Here is a 19,389-nt window from a genome sequence, read left to right as displayed (position 1 = left end):
AGAAAATTAAAAAGCATGCTGTTCAAAATCATCTTTACCTGTGCAATTACCACCACTTCTGTCCAACTCATAGCCCACTTCACACTCGCATCGGAAAAGTCCAGGAAGGTTATGACAAGTTCCATAGACACAGATGTTAGGAAGTGAGCACTCATCAATATCTGACAGAGAAATAGGAGGGGAAAAGTATGAATTTCCTTTAACTTTTTAATACAGGTACAAGAAACTACAAAAAGGTTCAGAAAACATGAATCTGGAAGCCAACGGCTCCTGAGCATTGGGTAAGAGAAAAAAAAAAAAACAAACATGCAAGATTAATATTTGAGGCCTAAGTAACCTAATCCATAGCCTTTGTTTTGGGCAAAAGGCTCTTTTCAGTGTCACTAGAAGCCATGCCAGGAACAATCTGAGCTTGTTAGTGGGCTAACCTGACAACTAGCAAAATTAAACATGGCAGGAGATAAGCTTTAAACAAGAAGTTTTTCCTAAATCAGCAGCCATCTCCAGAAAGCAGGACTTCAGTGAAACAAAATTAAATCAATAAATAAATAAATAACCAACAAAAGTCAATACTAATATTCAGGTTCCCGCATTTGACAGATTTTGAGTTTGGCACCTGGAGCTCACTTTTGTGTGCTTTGTTCAAATCATGATATCCAATTCAGCATTTAAGGAATGCTGCACTGCACAAAGAACAACTAATTTGATATGATAAAAAGAAGAGTGTTTACAAAGAACCTTAAAATCCTGCATTTAGTCTGCACATCCAAGACATCCAGGATAGACTGTTATAGCAACAGGAATTAAACTCTATATAAGCTATTTAAAGTTAGCTAAAAGCTTTCTAAGTAAATTGTTGCATGAAACACTATGAAACCTAATATTGTTTTAGTTTACAGAAAAATTCAAGCTCATAAATTATTTCTCTTGGTAGATTACTTAAAATAATGCACAGAACACTTCTGAGGGGAAAAATCCTATTTATAGAGGTGCACTTATGAACTCCATCAAATATCAGTTCTTATTAGTATGTCAGATGATATGGCTGCTGCTTCTTAACTGACTGAACTGATAAGTGCCGCACAAACTGCGGATTTCAAATGTTACTACTGAGAACATGACCTTAATTAAATACAGGTAAGTGACAGATTACTTTCAAGATAGTACAAAAACTTTCTGCAAGGCTTCAAATTCTGATTCTGCACATGGCAGAAGCTCTCAAAACGGATTCACTGTGCTAGCTACAAAACCAGTGTTTTTCAGCTTCACATACACAAAGCCAAAATAAAACTTTTTCTGCTTAATTTTAATGAATAAAATTAAGAACTGCTTGCAGACTAACCAAGATAAAATGGCTGTTGACCAAGTCATTTGGATCACCAATCACACCACAAATAATATGTGGTAAGACAGTCTCCAAAAACTTTTTCTCTGTATAGAACAGGTTGATGAAGACACAAGGGCTCATAATAAATATTAGCAACCTTTTTCTGTTTAAATGACTATAAATGAAAAAACCAAAAAACTAATGACAATTTTCAGGCAGTTCTCAACGCAACCATAACTGCAACCAATTGCAAGATTTTTCAGACATAAAGTGTTATTAAGGCAGAGTTTGCTGAATGTTGTTCAAAGCTTATGGCGAATTACCTTCACATGCTTTCCCATCCAGACTTGGCAAAAATCCCATATCACATTCACAGCGATACCCTCCTGGGGCATTGAGGCACTGCCCATTTTCACAGAGATTCAAGTTTTCGGAGCATTCATCTAGGTCTGTAAAAGGAAGAGAAATTGCAGGTTTACAGTAAACACAGTGTTCTCCACAACACTTGTTTCAGCTACAGCATGCAGTGTTCAAGGATTTTAACAATTCTGCACATGCAGAAGAAACTATAGTCTACTTAGGCTTACAAGCTATTACATGCAACAGCTTGGTATATTTTCTACATTAGGAAAATGCAGCTTCTAACAAAAAACAAACTGAGCTAGAGAGACAGACTGCTAACATATCTGCAGTTAACAGAAACTGGAGGCAGTACACATGGTCAAATTTAGATTCAGAACAAGCATGTCTGTTTTATTATTGTTATGACTTCTATTACAGAAAGGCCTAGTGGCAGCAAGGGAGATAAGAGATTTACTGTGAAATAAACAGGTCCAGTAATAGATGGTCTCTATGCCAAACATAAAACACTAGCAAAGTGGCACTGAGGTGAAAATATAACCAAAATCAAATTGGAATTAAACAGTTGAGAAAAGCCGTCTTGGTAGTACTGGGTTACCTGACCCTTCAGATAGACTGTGGCCATTATTTTCTAGCTGACATTTTATGCATCACAACCCACGTGTTGCAGCTGGCAGTGTGCAGGTTATGGAGGCCACTGAGGAGATGAATCAGATTCAGGACTAAATTATAGAGACTGAATTAATAATTCAAATTCGGCCTTAAACCTGTGGAGCCATTTTCTCAGATGTCATGAAAACTGCTATCATTCATAAAGTGCTGCGGATTTGCACTAGCTGAAAATCTGGCCCAGCGAATGCCTTATCACATGGCTTTATACTGAACAGGACCCCTCTCCATATAGCGTTACCAGCAACACTGAATTTGTTAGTGTTAGCTGGGTTCCTGATGACCAAGTCTACGTGAGCTGTACTGTTCTTCAAAGCAGAAGACGTAAGTGAGGGTGGGAAACTCAGCTCTCTAGCAGTGTTTTACAGTAACATTTACAGTTCATAAAATGAGGTTTCAGCATGTCAGCACTGTGTCTTGACACCACCTTTCAGGGTGATGCAGTAAAGAGCTCCGACAATAGAAACTTCCTTATGGAAAAACATTTTAGGAAGTTTATACGATTATTTTAATACACATGCCCCACTACTTAATTATCAATATTGGCAGCCAATGAACTGGTCTACAAATTGGATAAATTATATGACCAAGCACTGTTTTAATGTTTGCAATCCACTAGCAAGAAAAGGTCAATGAAAACTTTCATTTTATGAAGAGAAAAAAGCAACTGCTTTAGGCCAGGTATAATACGCAGTACCTTTCAAGTTTTGGCAACTTAAATGAATTAGAACACAGTGGAGGATGACATTCAACAATAATTTCAAATCTTTAAAAGGTGGCTGTTTTTTCTAATCTGACATTGAATCACAGACTAACTTAGGTCGTAAAGGACCATTGGAGGTCACCTGGTCCAGCCTCTGCCATAGAGAAGATTAATTTTAAAATTAGATCAGATTGCTCACAGCTTTGCCCAGCTGAGTTCCTAGTAATTCCAAAGATGGAAATCTTACAATCTCTTTGGGCACTTGCTGCAGCTTAAATGCTATCCTCTGAAATAGCAACTGAATACTGGGACCATCAGACTTAATACAACACAGTCCTTGAACTGAGTCGCATTTTATATTCCAGCTGAATGGAAATTATGAGTACAAAATCACAGTTTACACTGTGAATATTAATTCACTGATATCTGTGCTTAAATTTTAATACCAATAAAAGTAAGTGCCAGGTGAATATTCAAGCATGGTACTTCTCTTGTTGCTAAGAAAGCTCACCTGTACAAGTGAAGCCATCCCCAGTATAACCTTCTTTACATAGGCAGCGGTAAGAGCCCATTGTATTCTTGCAGTCAGCATGTGGGCTACACATGTGGGTTCCATTGGAGCACTCATCCAGATCTTCAAAATAATAATAATTTTTTAAAAAGCAACATTAGTCAACAAAACAAAACTGACTCAGCACAAATACACACTTTAAATAGCATATGGCAGACAGAACCTCTACTTAAAATAATTATGTCTATAATAAAACCTACATATCTGTGGAACCATCTGATTGGAAAAGCAGGCAGAACTTATTTGCAGGCCAGCAAAGCAGTCTGACAAGGTAAGTGTGAGTGAGGAAGCCAAATGGCACCCTCAGGTTAAGAACTTCTGGGTTATATCTTGTATTCACAGGAAGTACTGAGAGACCTCTCAATCCACAGCAGAGCCACAAGCTGCTCCTAAGGACACACTGTCTCTCCCCATGGTCCAGTCCACTTCCACTGTTTCAAAAGCCAAACATGAGATAATGTTGATTTCAGTTACCATGGCAGAGAATTTGCCCTACAACGGATCATGTCAAATTGACCTAACAAAGCAGAATAACAGTTTCTCTTCTCAATTTGTAGGTGTGGTACTGTTTTTCCAGAGTTGCTGAGCTACGGTATTGATCAGACCTTACAAATAAATAGAAATGCATACAACTCTCACCTGTGCATTTGATACCATTTCCAATCCAGCCGCTGCTGCAGCTACATTTAAAACTTCCTGGTGTGTTTGTACAAACGGCGTGTCTATCACAGTTATGGGCTCCAATTTCACACTCATTGATATCTGTAAACACAGAGATGTTTGAAGAGCTCATGGATCAAACTTTCTCATAGACAGACTACTGATACAGTTATTTCTCAGGAAAGAGAACATGAACACAAATCACCACTTCTTTACAAAATGACATTTAGAAGTGATGCAGAGGAAAAGTAAAATTACAAAGAGCAAAGAAGCATGCAGTGCGTTTCACATGTGCTGGCTTACCACCTATTTTTCTGATAGGTATTTAAAGCAGTGTTTCTGCATTCCACTCCAATGCTTTTTACAACTGAGGAGGAAGCAAGTAGCATAACATTCAGTGCATTCACAAAGAAGATGTGGACAGTCTTTGGGAAGTAGAGGACTAAGAACTATAAAGATTACCACAGCAGATGTTTGGCATCCAGGGATGCATGTCTGTCAAGCAGCTTTCCCACAGGTTATGGGTCAAACCTGCTGACTAAGAGCTGATGACATGAGGACCTGTGCTGCCTTGACAACTCAGAGACACCACTACAATTTACTGGCACATTGTGAGCGCAGAGCTAAGTGTGTGTATGTGTGTGTGTGTAAGACAACAGCATTCCCATCTGCCTATCCTGGGGTCTACAGAGAAGGACTCAGGTGGCTCTGCAGTGCATCGTTTACTAAATGGTCTCAGAGGGACTACTGCACAGAGACTCCTGAAACATAGCACACCCATGTTCCCCACAGGTATCTTCAAGGATGCTGATAACACCAGCTGGCTACCATCTGCAGACTCCTAGGATTATTCCCAGATAGTTAATGAAGCCAGGTTCTGCTCTGCCAGATACTGTGTGGAAGGTGGAGGATGGGCTCTATCACTGTATTTGATGAGATAGCTGATGGAGGCAAAAATTACTAGGCATGCAGTTTATTAACACAGTGAAAAAAAGGTTAACATCCTCATCCGTAGAGATACCAGGCAGCAAGCAATCCAAGCTTTAATATAACGCATTCATGCCAGCACATTCTACTTGAATATTTGCTTTTTTCACATTATTTTGATTCTCAGGCATTCTCTGGCAATGTCAAAATTTATAGACAGAAAAAAAAACTAAACTGAACTCCACTCTTCCTTGTCATAAAACAATATTAATGGCCCGTATAAGTACTTGGAGAATGTATAAACTCAAAGGCAAAGTTTTCAGAAATTACTATTGGTAACTAAAACAAATCCATCAGAAGTTTTCTTACACATCTGAGCTATGGATTTTACAGAGCTTTCTATAACCAAGATATAACTGTGCTTTACAAATATATAGGATGTAAATTATCTAGAATTCACATCAAATCACTTCATATTTTTATCATTTTTTTAGCACTCACAGATGCCTTTGCTATTGCAGTAAGCCAAAGCATGATATTTTGTACAAATCTGATGGAAAGGGAAAACAATCACACTAACTACGCACTATTCCATACATAAAAATCCAGCTCAGATCCCTATTGGGAAGATAATTAAGAAAGGGTATGAGCCACCAACCAGTTAGCAGTCACTGGGGGCCCCAAACCCTTAAAACTCACCTATCGTAGTACCTAAAAGCAATTAGCTCCTTAAGGAGGGCAAAAGAGTGGAGCTACTGGGGAGACTGTCCAGATAAGATCTTAGCCATTTCTTTTATAGCCCTTAGGTTTTCTGCCCACCTTCTTTAGACGTAAGGCTTGATGTCCTTTTTTAATGCCCTACACATATATTCTGTCTTTTCACAAAAGCTACATGTTGCTCTGAGAAGCAGATAACACATCTTTCATCCAACTATTAAATTCTCAGGTCCAGAAATTACCCGAACACACTGACTGCTTCAGTCTATGTAGGGAAACTGCATCTAATCTTATTCCTCTGAGTTTTTTTGTAAACAAGACGCTGAATCAAAACTCCAGACATGAGTATTCCCATAATCCGAATATTGAAGTCCAGACACAGATCTAAGTCTGGCAGCTGGAATCTACTACTAATGAATGCTGACTGCACCAACAAGCTTGAAAACATACAAATGGACACTTACTTTCAAAAACTCTTTTAAAAAGAGAAGTGCCAGGAGCAGACAAACTCAGAGCATATTTGCCTTCATCATGTGCAGAAACTCATATGCCGATAACATCACCCTAACAGGAAACTAGCGTCTGTTAAAAATCTTCAGGGTGGTCAGAAAAAAAACAAAACACTCATTTTGGCTTGGACCGAAGGGAAAGACTAAAAGGAATTTCTAGAGGTCAGTTATGGTATAACATTGACATAAAAAAGCTGAGGCAAACACTCTATATTTTAACCTTTACGTGATTTTTAAAACCAAACTGTTAAACCTCAACTAACATTGTGATTGCTCTGCGTTTCATTATTTGATGCTTTGAAACAATCACATGCTTCCTTATACCCTTTGAAGCACAACAAAACAACAAAAATCATCATCAGTCGAGATACTTCTGCCAAGAATTCTTCTAAACCGCCAGCAAATGCAAACAGAAACTTGCATGCAACAGCTACGCCACAATGAAGTCATGTTCAGGCTCAATTTTAAGGCAATCTAAAAACAATTTGCAACTCTACATGAAGCGTCTCCATCCCATTTTGCACTGGTTCACTAACAGCTTGCACCCAAGAGTCTCCACTATTATCTCCCAGTCGAAGAGAAAGAAATTGCTGCACCTCCTCACAGCTTATGGGCTGAGCACCTTCCCCACCACCCTTCTTGTTCACTTTGTGTCAGCTATCTGCCACAAAGGCTAAAAGGCTTGGAATCTTCTGCGGGATGAAAGTTGTGAGCACAAATGTATATCCAAACAGAGGTATTAATAATGGGATCAGCTTTCTCAGATATCACCCACTGAAATGCCATTCCACTTGCTTTGAACAAAATCCTGAGATCCTTTTTTAGCTTTTATCCACACACACACAAAAAAAAAAAAAAAAAAAAAAAAAAGAAATCAATGCTTTTTTGCCTGGGTAAAGATCAAATGGGGAATGCCATGCCAAATATATTTTCTAATACCAACTACCTTTAGAGGTACGTTGTAGGGATTATTTCATTGATGCATGAAAAAACTTTCATATATTTAGATGAAAGCTGATTGAAGTATATAACATACCATCACTAGCTTTGTCCCAGATTTTACTTATTTTCAAATCTATCTGTTTTTAACTCACTCGTTACTTTACTGTAATCCCAATTCTCTCCTTTCATTGCACAGCTGAAGTTTAAGCCTAAATTTATTGCACTGCAATTATTTCCAAGGCAGAAGAGATCTCAGACCAAACATGGTCCTGTGTAAATGGGGCAGTAAAATCAATGGAATTTATGCCTGCTTATACTGGAGCTTAATATGGATTTATGTTGCCATAAGTATTGAATTATGACTTCACAGAACGAAAGAAAAAGGAGAAGTTGAGCTCTGCAGGGGAAAAATTAATACAACATAAATATCTTTAATAAGAGCAAGAGTCCAGATTGTGCTGTCTGCATGGCAGTACAAACAGTACTACTCTTCAAATAGCTCCAACTCTTTTCATGCAATTGTTTGAAGAGTAAGGCATTACTCAGTATGAGCAAAGGTATCAAGACCCAAAGAGCACACACGAGGATGCTACTCAGTGTTTAACACAAGGATGTCCTATTCCTATTGACTTCAGTGGGATTTTCATTTAAGAGTAAAAGAATGAGTCACTGATTTATATCAACCTTCTACTTCTGCCTCCAGTATGTGGCTGTGACAAGCCAAAGAAAATAAAGACATTCCAATCCAAGACTGACACTGCATCCTCAGCCAGTCCCACTGTGCCCCAGTCCTGCTGCACACATGTTCTCAGCTTTGTAATTGCACAACTCCCATTAATACTAAGGGAGTTGTCTGCCTAAAACAGATGAGAATACGCATGATAAATAATATGCAGATCTGACATCATAACAATCCCAAGCACTATGGGGAAAAAAAAAAATGTCAGTCACCCTATTTTGTTGGCTTCTTTAGTTCTCTTCTCTGGACAAATATTTTTTCTCTTAAGCCTTCGGCAATTAATAATGCATGTCTTCCATTAATCACAGAGGCCCAAGTTTTCAGGGCTATACATGTGCAGCAGAAATGCACACTTAATATATACCTGTTGTATAGGCAGTATGCTTGCAAATACGGCAATTGAATGCATGAGACAGACAGAATCTGCATGGAGAATCCCCACACAGTCTGCAAGTGGATCATTAAAAATCATTCAAGGAGTAGCGCAGAAATAAATAACTTTATTCTCACTTGTTCTCTGGAAACATCCAAAATCAGAGGAAATTCTGTATTTGAACAGTGTGAGTAAACACTAATCCATGCCATGACAATTCACACATCTGTCATAGCACACGAAGGCATCGAGGTACTTAGTGTACATTTGCTGTTTAGTTTCCCTGTGGATTCAATAGCCTATAACGTTTCTCAGCAAAGTGTGAATTTAGTGTCTGCCTATAAATTAGCGCTGCTGGTCAAGAATTATGCAAATCCCTTAAGCATTTTTTGGCTTTTTAATTTTTTTTGGCACTCTTTGCAGATCTGTGCATTCTATTCCACTGACGTTCCACTGGTATTCCAGGCCTGGGCCCAATTCCCACCAGGCTGGTTGTCTGATGGAAGTCACGAGGCATTTCCTCCTTCTGGGATGCTGCCCATGTAATCAGGTGAGTAAAGGCAGCCATGAAGAGGGGAATACTTTTCAGAAAGGAGAAGACCATGAATTTCAGCTTATTGCTCACTGTAACATAATGAGTAGAAATATATATGGAAAATTTCTCTAGTCTAGCTCAGTGCCTGTAAGATTGTTTTATTCTTTGGGAATCACTCTTAGATTTTATTTAGCACACTGCACCACGAGTTCCTCTTGGAATTTCACAAGGGGCAGATCAGTTCTTGCCTTACATCACCATCTTGGGGAGCAGTATGTTGTTGCTGGACAGATGCCTACTCACAATACTCTCCTTCTGTAGTACCCCCATTTGGCGGGCAACATCTTAACATTATCATTTTTTGGTATTTGGCCTGATACAGCCTGCTCCCAAATTCATAACGGGAAATGTATGTGTTTCACTGATATCAGAATTCTCTTGTGCCATCAGACTGAAGCACAATGTACTATGAAGGGCAAGAAGCCAAAGGGAGGGGAGAGCGGTAAGCACACTGTACAAGTGTCATGGACCTAGTTCTGAGGGCACATGCCAGGGCTTATCTGTTCTTTTCACCTTATCAGGTACCTTTATCTTTTTAGCTATGTTCTTTTGAGTCATGTAAGTATTGAATAGTGTGCACTCACTCTATGATTATCATTATTGAGTGATAGCAAGTAGCTTTAAACACCGAAGGGCCACCTCACCAAGGCCATGGTCATACACCCACTTCCAGCTTTTCCTGACACAGTACCACCACGGCCCTCATGAAGTCATCAGGGCAGCAACCAGCTCCAGCTCTCCAATCCCAAAGGCACACTGTGGAGAAGGCCAACTGACTATCTGATCATCTCTGGTTTTGATTTGATGAATGTCTCAGGCAACTTCGGTCCCCAAGTTCCACTCACTCAGCTTGACTTTGTGCACCCCGACCTTAAGTGTGTCCAAACAGAGCTACACTAGGAGCACACAACTCTGACTGGCAAAGATGGGTGGGGGCGAGTCAGAGAAAAATATTTTCCTCTGTGAAAGTATCAGAGCAAGGAAATTTAAGACTCTGCATCAACAGTGAAATATTGCAAATTTACAGGCAATGCTCCAGAGTGGCGATGAATCACAAAATGCAAATGCAAGTGCCAATACAGAATTTAATCTCTGCACAAACACACAAATACTTTATTAACAGAAAAAGCAGAGAAATTTGTCATGAAGCTCAGCAGTCTGGAACTAGGATAGGGGAAAGCTTGCAATCTTTTCTCTAGTGGCTATGTACCACTGCCTGCCTAGAAAAATCTAAAATGAACTGCTCTGTGTCAGTCTTGTCACAGTTTGCTTTGTAAATGGAAATTAAGCCTTCTGTAGCACTTTACCTCAGAATTCTGCATTTACAATGTATAAATTATGCATAAAATATTTTAAATTTTATATTTGTTACTAAGCTCAGTTCACATTTTTAGTGAGAACCCAGGAGGAGGGGGGAATAACATCTGTGTGGGATGGGAATGTAAGTCAGTGGGTGGATTCTGAATCCTGTTAAATGATTGGGGAAAAAAAACATGTTTATTTGTTAAAATGGAAACAATCACTAATGACAAGGGAGATGAAATATTTAGACAAAACTGTAATGGAACCCAGAGGATGTTATTTAGTTGTTCTCACGAAACAGAGAACCTCCCATTGAACACATTTTTGTAATTTTTTTTTTCATGGGAGTTCCTAAAAACTGTGAATGCTTTTGATCTCTCTGTAAGACAAGAATCAAGCCCTGGGGGTTAAGGTGCTGTTGGTAGGGTCACTCCAAAAGATGTCTTGAAAGATGTTTTCATGGGCTCCTTCACCTGAGCGAAGGAAATTCAGTTCTGATAACTAAGGCCATGCAAATATGACATATGGAATCCAGAGGTTTTCACCAGTAAAAATTTAAAAATCAGAATGCCTTTTAAAAATCAGAATACCTGCACACTGCAGATCCTGCAGTAGTACTTGTAACCTATGCTTCGGTCCCTACACAGTCTCTTCAGCATGAAACTAGTCTAAGAAGGTCCTGCTCTGCTTCCTCCCTTCTCTGAAAAGTCAAGATTTTGGTGATACGAGTATGGTCCCATCTCAACTTTACCAGTGCAACTAATACTTCACCTTTTTTCCTTAGACCTCTTTTGAATTACTGAAAGTCTCAACAGCATCTGCCATAATAAAGGTACCATAATAAAAAGTATCATCCCCCCTGGGACACTGACATTTACCCAGGATAAGCAAAGGATGGGCTACAGAACAGGCAAATACATGGGAGGCAGTGGGAAAGACCCACATGGCAGATAGAATCCACCCAGAAGGCAGGGCTTGGCTGGGACCAGGAGGGAGGGATTTCCCTGCCTTTCTGTTAGCAAAAAATGTGTTTATTGGGACATTTGCTACTACCCAGAGCCACATGCTGCCAAAATTGTGGTTATTTCCAGGCACTTCCTCAGAAGCCATACCTCAAATTCCTCTCTTGCCTCCAGGACCTTTCTCTGCCTTTTGTCTTCTACTAGTTGCTTCGGCTTCCCTGTCTGCTCCTAACCATCACTTATTATGTTGGGAATGATAGTTGCGCCATGTGTAACTGATCAGCATGAGGGTTTTCAGGTCTAGAGAACTGAAGAGCTCCACATAATTTAGGGTAGAAACAAAGAACAATGAAATATTGGTCTACAGGGTACAATTAGGTTTTCTTGGATTTAGATCAGTTCATATGTAAGTCAAAGGCAGCTGTTACTAATGCATAACTATTCATCCACAATCCAATAAGCAATGTACAACTTCAGCTCTCGGATTGTTCTATGAGAGCTGTTAAAAACCAGCTTCTATACTTGGGGCACTTACAGAAGTGTATTATTAACTCTGTACAATAAGAGCAGACCGAGAATAAAAGTTTGTCTCAAAAACATTGCCAGAAATGTGTTTACTCCAAGTCTACATTGAAAATTATATTAAACATATGTTTGCATTCATTTTTTGGGCAAAGCTTAAGACTCTCAACACCTTGGCTTGAGACACAAGCACTAGGATTATTTATATCGTGCCCTCTAAGTCTGTGTATTTGAAGCTCATTTATGTTAGTTGGCAATATATTAACTAATCCAAATTCTGATATTGCTCATACAATGTAGTTGGGTAGCTGTATTGTCGCCACTTTGCAAAAACTGAAAATATATTTTAGCACATATTTCAAATCATTTTTGTTAGCCAAAACAACACTTGGAACAGATACCTGCTATTTGCACTCATAGTATACAATTAATTAATTTAAAACCACTGTGGTCTTCAGTTACAGCCAGCAGCATTTTCTGTTCTATTAAACCAACAACAATGTAGTGAGCTCCTAGCAGCCATTTTATCATTCATTTCAGCAGAAGGTGCATCAGGCAGAATGCTGTGCCACCCAAGTTCAGAAGAGAAGTTCAGCACATCTGGATAAAGATTATAGTATTTAAAGCAAATAAGTAAAAGAATCTCAGAAAGAGGAGAAAAAAAGGCCTTGCAGAATCACAACTGTAACTAAAGTTTAACTATTAATTTTAAAACATACCTGTGCATCCAGTTGTGCCTTTCTTGCCTGAATATCCCATATCACAGTGGCAGATAAATGAGCCTTTTGTGTTCTCACAGGTTCCACTCAGACAAATGTTTGGATGCAGATCACATTCATTAACATCTAAAAAAACCCCATAATTTAATATTTATTAAATAAAATTCTTAGAAAGTAACCAGAAAAATCTCTGAGATACGATTCATTGGAAAATACTCAGAGTCATCACTATTGTCCAAAGAATGACTGTGACTGTTAATTGATGTTTTCTTTGTATATGCACGTTTGTGTGAGCAGTTACAGATATCTTTATGCGCACACACAGATGCATACATTATCCTGTTTTACACAAAACCTTTCCAAAAAATATCCTCCAGATTTTTTATTTAAATATGAAAATTTGGTTTGGATTCACCAGTTCTCTAATTTACTCTACCAAAGCACAGAACTTGCATAGTTTGATTAAGTGACTAGTTTAAATCAGCGCTGACAACTCAGCTTGCTAGAAAATTTCCGCAGTGCCACCCATCTGCAGTTCCTCTCTACAAACCTTCTTTGATTTTAGCTGCATAAAATCTTTTTGGAAGAGCACCCAGAGATATGCTATTATAGATCACAATGTTTGCTTTTCAACTTGGTCTGGGAGTTTACAGGAACATACAGACATTGCACCTGCATGTGATAAACATAGCTTGTGCACTGGAGCTCTTCTTATTTTTCAGTGGCCAAAACTAGAGCACAAGAACAATACTCTGTATCATTGTATGTCTCCTTGGAAACAGTGCCTTAATAAATATTTTTTCCTTAGTTAAGGCAGATTGGAAAAGAGGTGTTTTCACTTACCTACACAAGTCTTCATGTCTTCAGATGCCATGAATCCATCATAGCAAAGACATCTGTATTCTCCTGGGATGTTTGTGCATTGGCCTCCATCGCAGATATTAGGATTATCTTCACACTCATCAATATCTGCAGGGAAAATTCAGATTAAAATATGTCTTAGACAGGTTACCTTCATGCAGTGCAACCAGTCTTAATCATGGCAAGAAAACATTTAATGCTCTGGTAATCACAATTAAGCTTGAATCCTTGTAAATAACTTGAGCGGTATATTGCAAAATCCTCATGATGAGTAATCTCCCCTTCCTGGTAAAGTCAGTGGTAAACATTCCCCTCTGAATCCAAGAGGAGCGGGAACCAGATTTGTCAGTAGAGAAGTCATTAAGAGAAACAAAATAAAAACAAAACAAAACAGAAACAGAACCTTTGTCACACAACATGGCTACATGTAATTGGAGATTCCGAGATACAATCCATCACTGCTGAAGTCAATGGAAGCTCTGAAGTCAAATTCAGACTTCACACAGCTTAAAAATGTTGTCTTATATTCATGTATTGAGAGCGGTAACAAACTAGAAAACTGGACAAACTGGAGTCAAGACCATGATGGGAATAAGTACAGCACATATATTTAGTTCACTAAGAGATTTTATGTTTGTTTGTTTGGGGTTTTGGTGGGAAGTGGTAGGGAATGGGTATTTTAATGTGTATATATATATAATTATTTCATCTATTTACTTGTTAGCATTTCAGTTGACTGGCCAGCCGACACACATATTTACATCTGCTAGCATATAAGATGCTTTTTCAGTTCTTGAAAGTAGCCATCAGTGATGGAGGCCAACCGCAAAAGCAGACACTTCATTATATTAATGCAGCCGTGCTAGCGTCTGGAGTCTTTCAAAGTCTCTGGGATTATGTTAGTGCTTCTTGTAAAAATTTCTAGAATCTCCCTGTGTCAGCACCAACATAGACCAGCAAGAACAAAAATCTGAAACTGTGTACTGATTCCATGGGAAAAAAATCAGCACAAAAAGCACAAAATTCAGGAACCCCCTCTGAGAGAAAGGGTGAAACTCATTATCAGTCTGGTCTATTGTGGACTGCAGTAATTATGCAGCTGCAGAAAATGAACTCACTTTAACTTAAAATATTATGTTCATTATGCTTCTATATTTCTAGCAGCTAGTGTTTTTGTGAATACACAGCTTCTGCAAGGAAGAAGGCCGACCCATCCCTGTTCATCTTAAAGAGCAAATAATGTTAGCATGGACATTAGCCTGGAAATTTAATTTGGAATGGAATTTGAATTAACATGCAAAATTAAGCTCTAGAAATGGGGATAATAATGACAGAAATAAAGAACTTTATTTACTAACCTGTCACTGTATTGATTTCACAGTTGGGGGAAAATCATCTGACAAAGAACCTGTTGTTTCTCCTAATTGAGCAGATTATTTATGCATAACCTCACCAATTCAAACCTGACCTACTACTGAACTGAACAGCATTCTTACCAGCTCAATTATTAAGAAATGTATTCTGTAATGGCTTCTAGCTTTGTATGATGTTAAAAATAAAAGACATGTTCACACAGAGTGCAAGCATAAAATGTAAAAATGGTTATTTCACATATTCTGGTCACAGTGCTCCTAAATCATGTACCGTGTACAAACATACAACATACAAAAATCAGACATTCTCTGCAAAGTAGAAAATGCTGCAAAAAATATTTTTTCTTCTTTTTTAACTAACCTTGGGTAGAGACCAAAATTTCAACATGCAGACTGAATATTCACAATATATTTATATATGCAAACAATTTCTCTTCATGAGAAGAAGGCAGCATTTTTAGATACTAAAAGAGTGATGAACATGGCGCCTCACAGCTCTGAGTATTTTCTTGAGTAGAGTTTGACTTGACATCCAAAGGTGTCTGGCATTTCTGCCATCAGTATATCACATACCTCAAGAGATAGCTGATACCTGGCTACACAAATGGTAGGAAAAAAACCTCTGACTAAAATATAATCGTTATTTGTGCCCACAATTAATTGTATCTACAGTCATTTCTGGACATGCTCAAAAAGATATGTAGTAATACCAAAAATCTGGTATTTCATCCTACAAATCCCAACTATTGGCAGCATCTCTTATTAAAATTTCTTTCATTGTCACAACTTGCATATTTAAAAAAAAAACCTAAGCCAAATAAAGTACACAGGAAAAATTGCTATTTCTCTATAAATACAGGATTACAACACTACGAATTGGCTTTAGAAATGGGGATAAAAAATAACCATTAGATTTGGTATAGCATCCTGCTGTAGCATAGTAACCTGTTCTAGCATGACATCAGTACTCCCCAGAGATGCAATCAGTTGTTGGGAGTGTTAGGCAACTACTTACTATGATACTTTGTGTTAAACACATAAACAGGCCTACAGAAATCAGCAGAATTACGTAAGCCTCCTTATACACTGCCAATTGCATTCAAGTCTTTCTTAGAGGATAAAATGAAAATGAATAGTTCATAGCTTTTAATAGCTAGACTATAAGTGAAATTTGATTTTTCAGGGTCCATGTAAGATATAAATATGCAAAAATTAACACCATCTGATGCTTCAACATGCTTCTACCTGGTAAGACCTGACTATAAACCTCAAGGGACTTGTTTAACATCAAGTTAACGTGTGACAAAAACTCTGAGAACCTATTTTCTCCACTCAGCAAAGACAATTTCTGCCTCCCTTTTTAGCTGTGAAAAGAAAAAGATTATAATTTCCTATTCCAAACTCTGTAGCCTAATAGGGAGGAAAATACTCTGATCTACTCTCTTCTTGGGTTTAGAGATTTGTCTGGGTGACAAGGGGCAAGTAGGGCAAAAGAGAGGAGAACTGTTTGTAGCCTGCTGACTTGAAATCCCTTCCCAAACATACACTTTTGTTATTCATTTCCTAGTGAAGTCAAGAAGAAGAAAACAGAAAAGTGCATCACAGATCCCTGCTCCCTGTCTTCCTTTCCCTCTCATGTACATACAGCGTAGTCCTATCAAGTTTAGATTTTGATCAAATGGTTTTTTTTTCTGCATTGAAAAGGTGCCCAAAACACCAGCAGTGATGTTCTTTGCATGGAATTGCCTTTACTAGAAACTTGATCTACCCCTGGTCACTAAATTAAACTGTTTCTAATTTAAGAATTGTATGTTTTTAAACAGTTAATTTGCTAGAATTTTCTCACTGAACAAGGGTTGGATGCTTGCTGAAGATTGGCTACTTTACAGAATTGTGACAGTGTAATCTTTCAGTGGGGGGGGGGTGAACTGAATTTAACTATAATTTAAAGGCTCTTTTATCCTTTGCAATGGTAGCAAGCGGCCTCAGGGTAAATTAGACCCTGGTCAGAGGCTTATAAATATTCACAAATTCTGAATGTGAGCTCACTCTACTAATTCTATATAGAAAACTCATTTGTTCAACTTGAAAGGCGATTCTATTCCAAGGGATTAAACCTGTTTTATTTCTCATGCTCTTCAAAGAACTGGCAAACAGCTGGCACGTGCAGTAAGAAGTAAGAAAAGAGCAGAGAAGAAATGCTCCATTAACCTGTGTGGTAACTTTCCTGTAACCAAGCAGAATCCACTTACTGGGATTATGAATCCCAAAGAACACCAAGTAGATACAGAGCTCTAACAATTTTCTCATCCATTCTGCTTAGAGTGCAAGAGAGCTGTTTCCTACAAAAGTTTAGGACTATTCAAATCTTAGTTTGTCTGAAAGTCATTCAGTTTTGAAGTATTGCAGGATATTTGCACTCAGCTAAATAAAGATTAAAAATAGGCCTTATTTTTGCTTGCTTAAGAGCAGGCAACACACAATGACAGAACAGGATAAAATAGCCAATTTTATAGCATTTCTGCCAATTAGCCCTCCAACATAATTATACAGTATACAAAGATGGCATTTTGATTTATGTTCACAATGATGTTTTCCATTTTAGATTTTGATCTATATTATGAACATCCGATTTCCTTCAAAGCAATTCAGCCTACAGTAGTCAAATTTTGACACTTTGGAGATCTTTGCTTTAGAAAAAGACCTTCACCTTCCATGCATTAATTACATCATTTTGACAGTGTATTTTTAATAAAAGCCTTAATTAAAAAAAAATTAAAAGGTCCATTTAAAAAATACTGAAATGATACATTACAGAAAAGCTCCAAAATCTCCTTACCTGTGCATGTCCTGTGGTCTGGCATGAGTGCAAATCCTTGTTTACAGCTACATTCATAGCTGCCCTCTGAGTTTGTACAGAAGTTCTCACAGCCACCATTCATTATGCTGCATTCATCAATATCTAAAATGGAGAAAATCACAATTAAAACCCACAATATTATTTACTTCAAAGCACATTTCATGGACATACTTGCACTAGCTTTCCAGAACAGCAGCAATCCAGCTTCTACACTTGAGTTTTGCAAGCTCCTTGAACATTCAAGTGCTTACGAATAGAGGCTGAATGTCAGACAAACCATAGAGGAAAAAATACGAGATTATCTGACTGCATATACAAACAGCTCTGAACATCTCTTTATGTATAAAAACATCACTGTTGGGTTACCACTGTGTCATGAAGGTAATAAAATTTTTGTAAGAATTATCTACCAGGCAGAATTAAAGCCTGCAGACTTTTGCATGCATTTCCATTGCACATTAAAATGTAAGCAAATACAGGAGTGCATAACAGATTATTTAAACTAAATGTTATTTACAAAATGTGGCTTTCGGGAAGTAGTTACAGGAAAAGCTTCATATTTGAGACGACTGCAGATCAAAGTAGGAAAAATTCCATTGAGCCACACGATTTACTTCATGGTCTCTCAAGAACACAGATTTTTAATAAAATACAGAACTCAGGAATTAACAAAGAATTCTTGCTTCATGATCAAAGCCTGAAGTGTCAGGCCATTTAAAACTGTATTCAATTTTATGCACTGTGATTGATTTACTAGAAAAAATAAGATATAGATAGCTAACTACAGCAGTGTCGTAATTTTACTCCTCTCAGGAAATGGTTAGAGTTTTGAATCACAGATAAAAATATCTTAACTACTAGAAATAATTAATTTGTTTTATCTTCCCCATTCATAGAGTTTATGGGTAGGTTTTGTCCTTACCAACACAGTATAACTTGTCAGGTGTGGACTGATAACCAGGGTTGCAAGCACACTGATACTTTCCAATCAGGTTGACGCAATGTCCGTTTCGGCACAAATTGGTGCTTAGGTCACATTCATTAATGTCTGTTGCAAAAGAAAAGGACAAACACATTTTTATGTCTGCATGGAAAGTATACTCAAGCAAAGAAAATAAATGCCAGGGCAGTACAGTATCAGTATAAAGAGTTGTGCACAATACTGATACTGTCTCCATGCCTCACCTATACACGCAGAGATATTTGGTGATATGTGATGGCCTGGAGGACAATCACACCGAAAACTTCCCTCTGTGTTGATGCAGGTGCCACCTCGGCAGAGAAGGGGATTGCGCTGACACTCATCGATGTCTGTGGGGAGAAAGGAAGGCACATCACTGCAGGACCCAGCACTGCCACCACAGCAGCCCAGATAACGCTTCAGCATTGCACTTCTTGTGAGCATACTTCTTGAACCAATCCCTTCCCAGGTACCGACCCTGCTGCCCTCCTAGGTGTCCAATCCACCTGCTGACACAAGGCACAGCACTGCTCCATGCACCATATTCACACAGCCCCTGCATGCCACTTCCCACTGCCCTGCACTTACACACACTGGGGCAGGCTATTACTACAGGTGAAGAAACATTCTTCTGTCCTGACTGAATCTCTCCCTATAGCCTGCTGCCTCTCACAGCTCCATCAGCCTAGATAGACTGGAACCTTTGCTGCAGCTAGCTATCTCTTAAACCACAGTGC

General features: G+C 38.3%; 1 protein-coding gene across 2 annotated transcripts in view; it reads right to left on the bottom strand.

Annotated features, from left to right (window-relative positions):
- Positions 1-19,389, bottom strand: part of FBN1 (fibrillin 1) — a gene marked incomplete at both ends in the record, with an annotated part of 146,511 nt that overhangs the window by 33,370 nt on the left and 93,752 nt on the right. For both annotated transcript variants that reach the window (XM_079541146.1, XM_079541145.1), the window contains 9 exons: positions 39-161; positions 1,651-1,776; positions 3,571-3,693; positions 4,270-4,392; positions 12,598-12,723; positions 13,441-13,566; positions 17,671-17,793; positions 18,614-18,739; positions 18,877-19,002. In XM_079541146.1, the coding sequence (XP_079397272.1) occupies positions 39-161; positions 1,651-1,776; positions 3,571-3,693; positions 4,270-4,392; positions 12,598-12,723; positions 13,441-13,566; positions 17,671-17,793; positions 18,614-18,739; positions 18,877-19,002 (1,122 nt within the window). The remainder of the gene's footprint in view (positions 1-38; positions 162-1,650; positions 1,777-3,570; positions 3,694-4,269; positions 4,393-12,597; positions 12,724-13,440; positions 13,567-17,670; positions 17,794-18,613; positions 18,740-18,876; positions 19,003-19,389) is intronic.

This window comes from Tetrao urogallus, assembly GCF_951394365.1.
Source record: "Tetrao urogallus genome assembly, chromosome: 11".
Lineage (NCBI taxonomy): Eukaryota > Metazoa > Chordata > Aves > Galliformes > Phasianidae > Tetrao > Tetrao urogallus.
Note: the sequence above shows the minus strand (reverse complement) of the source record. Positions and strands in the feature narration are given on the sequence as shown.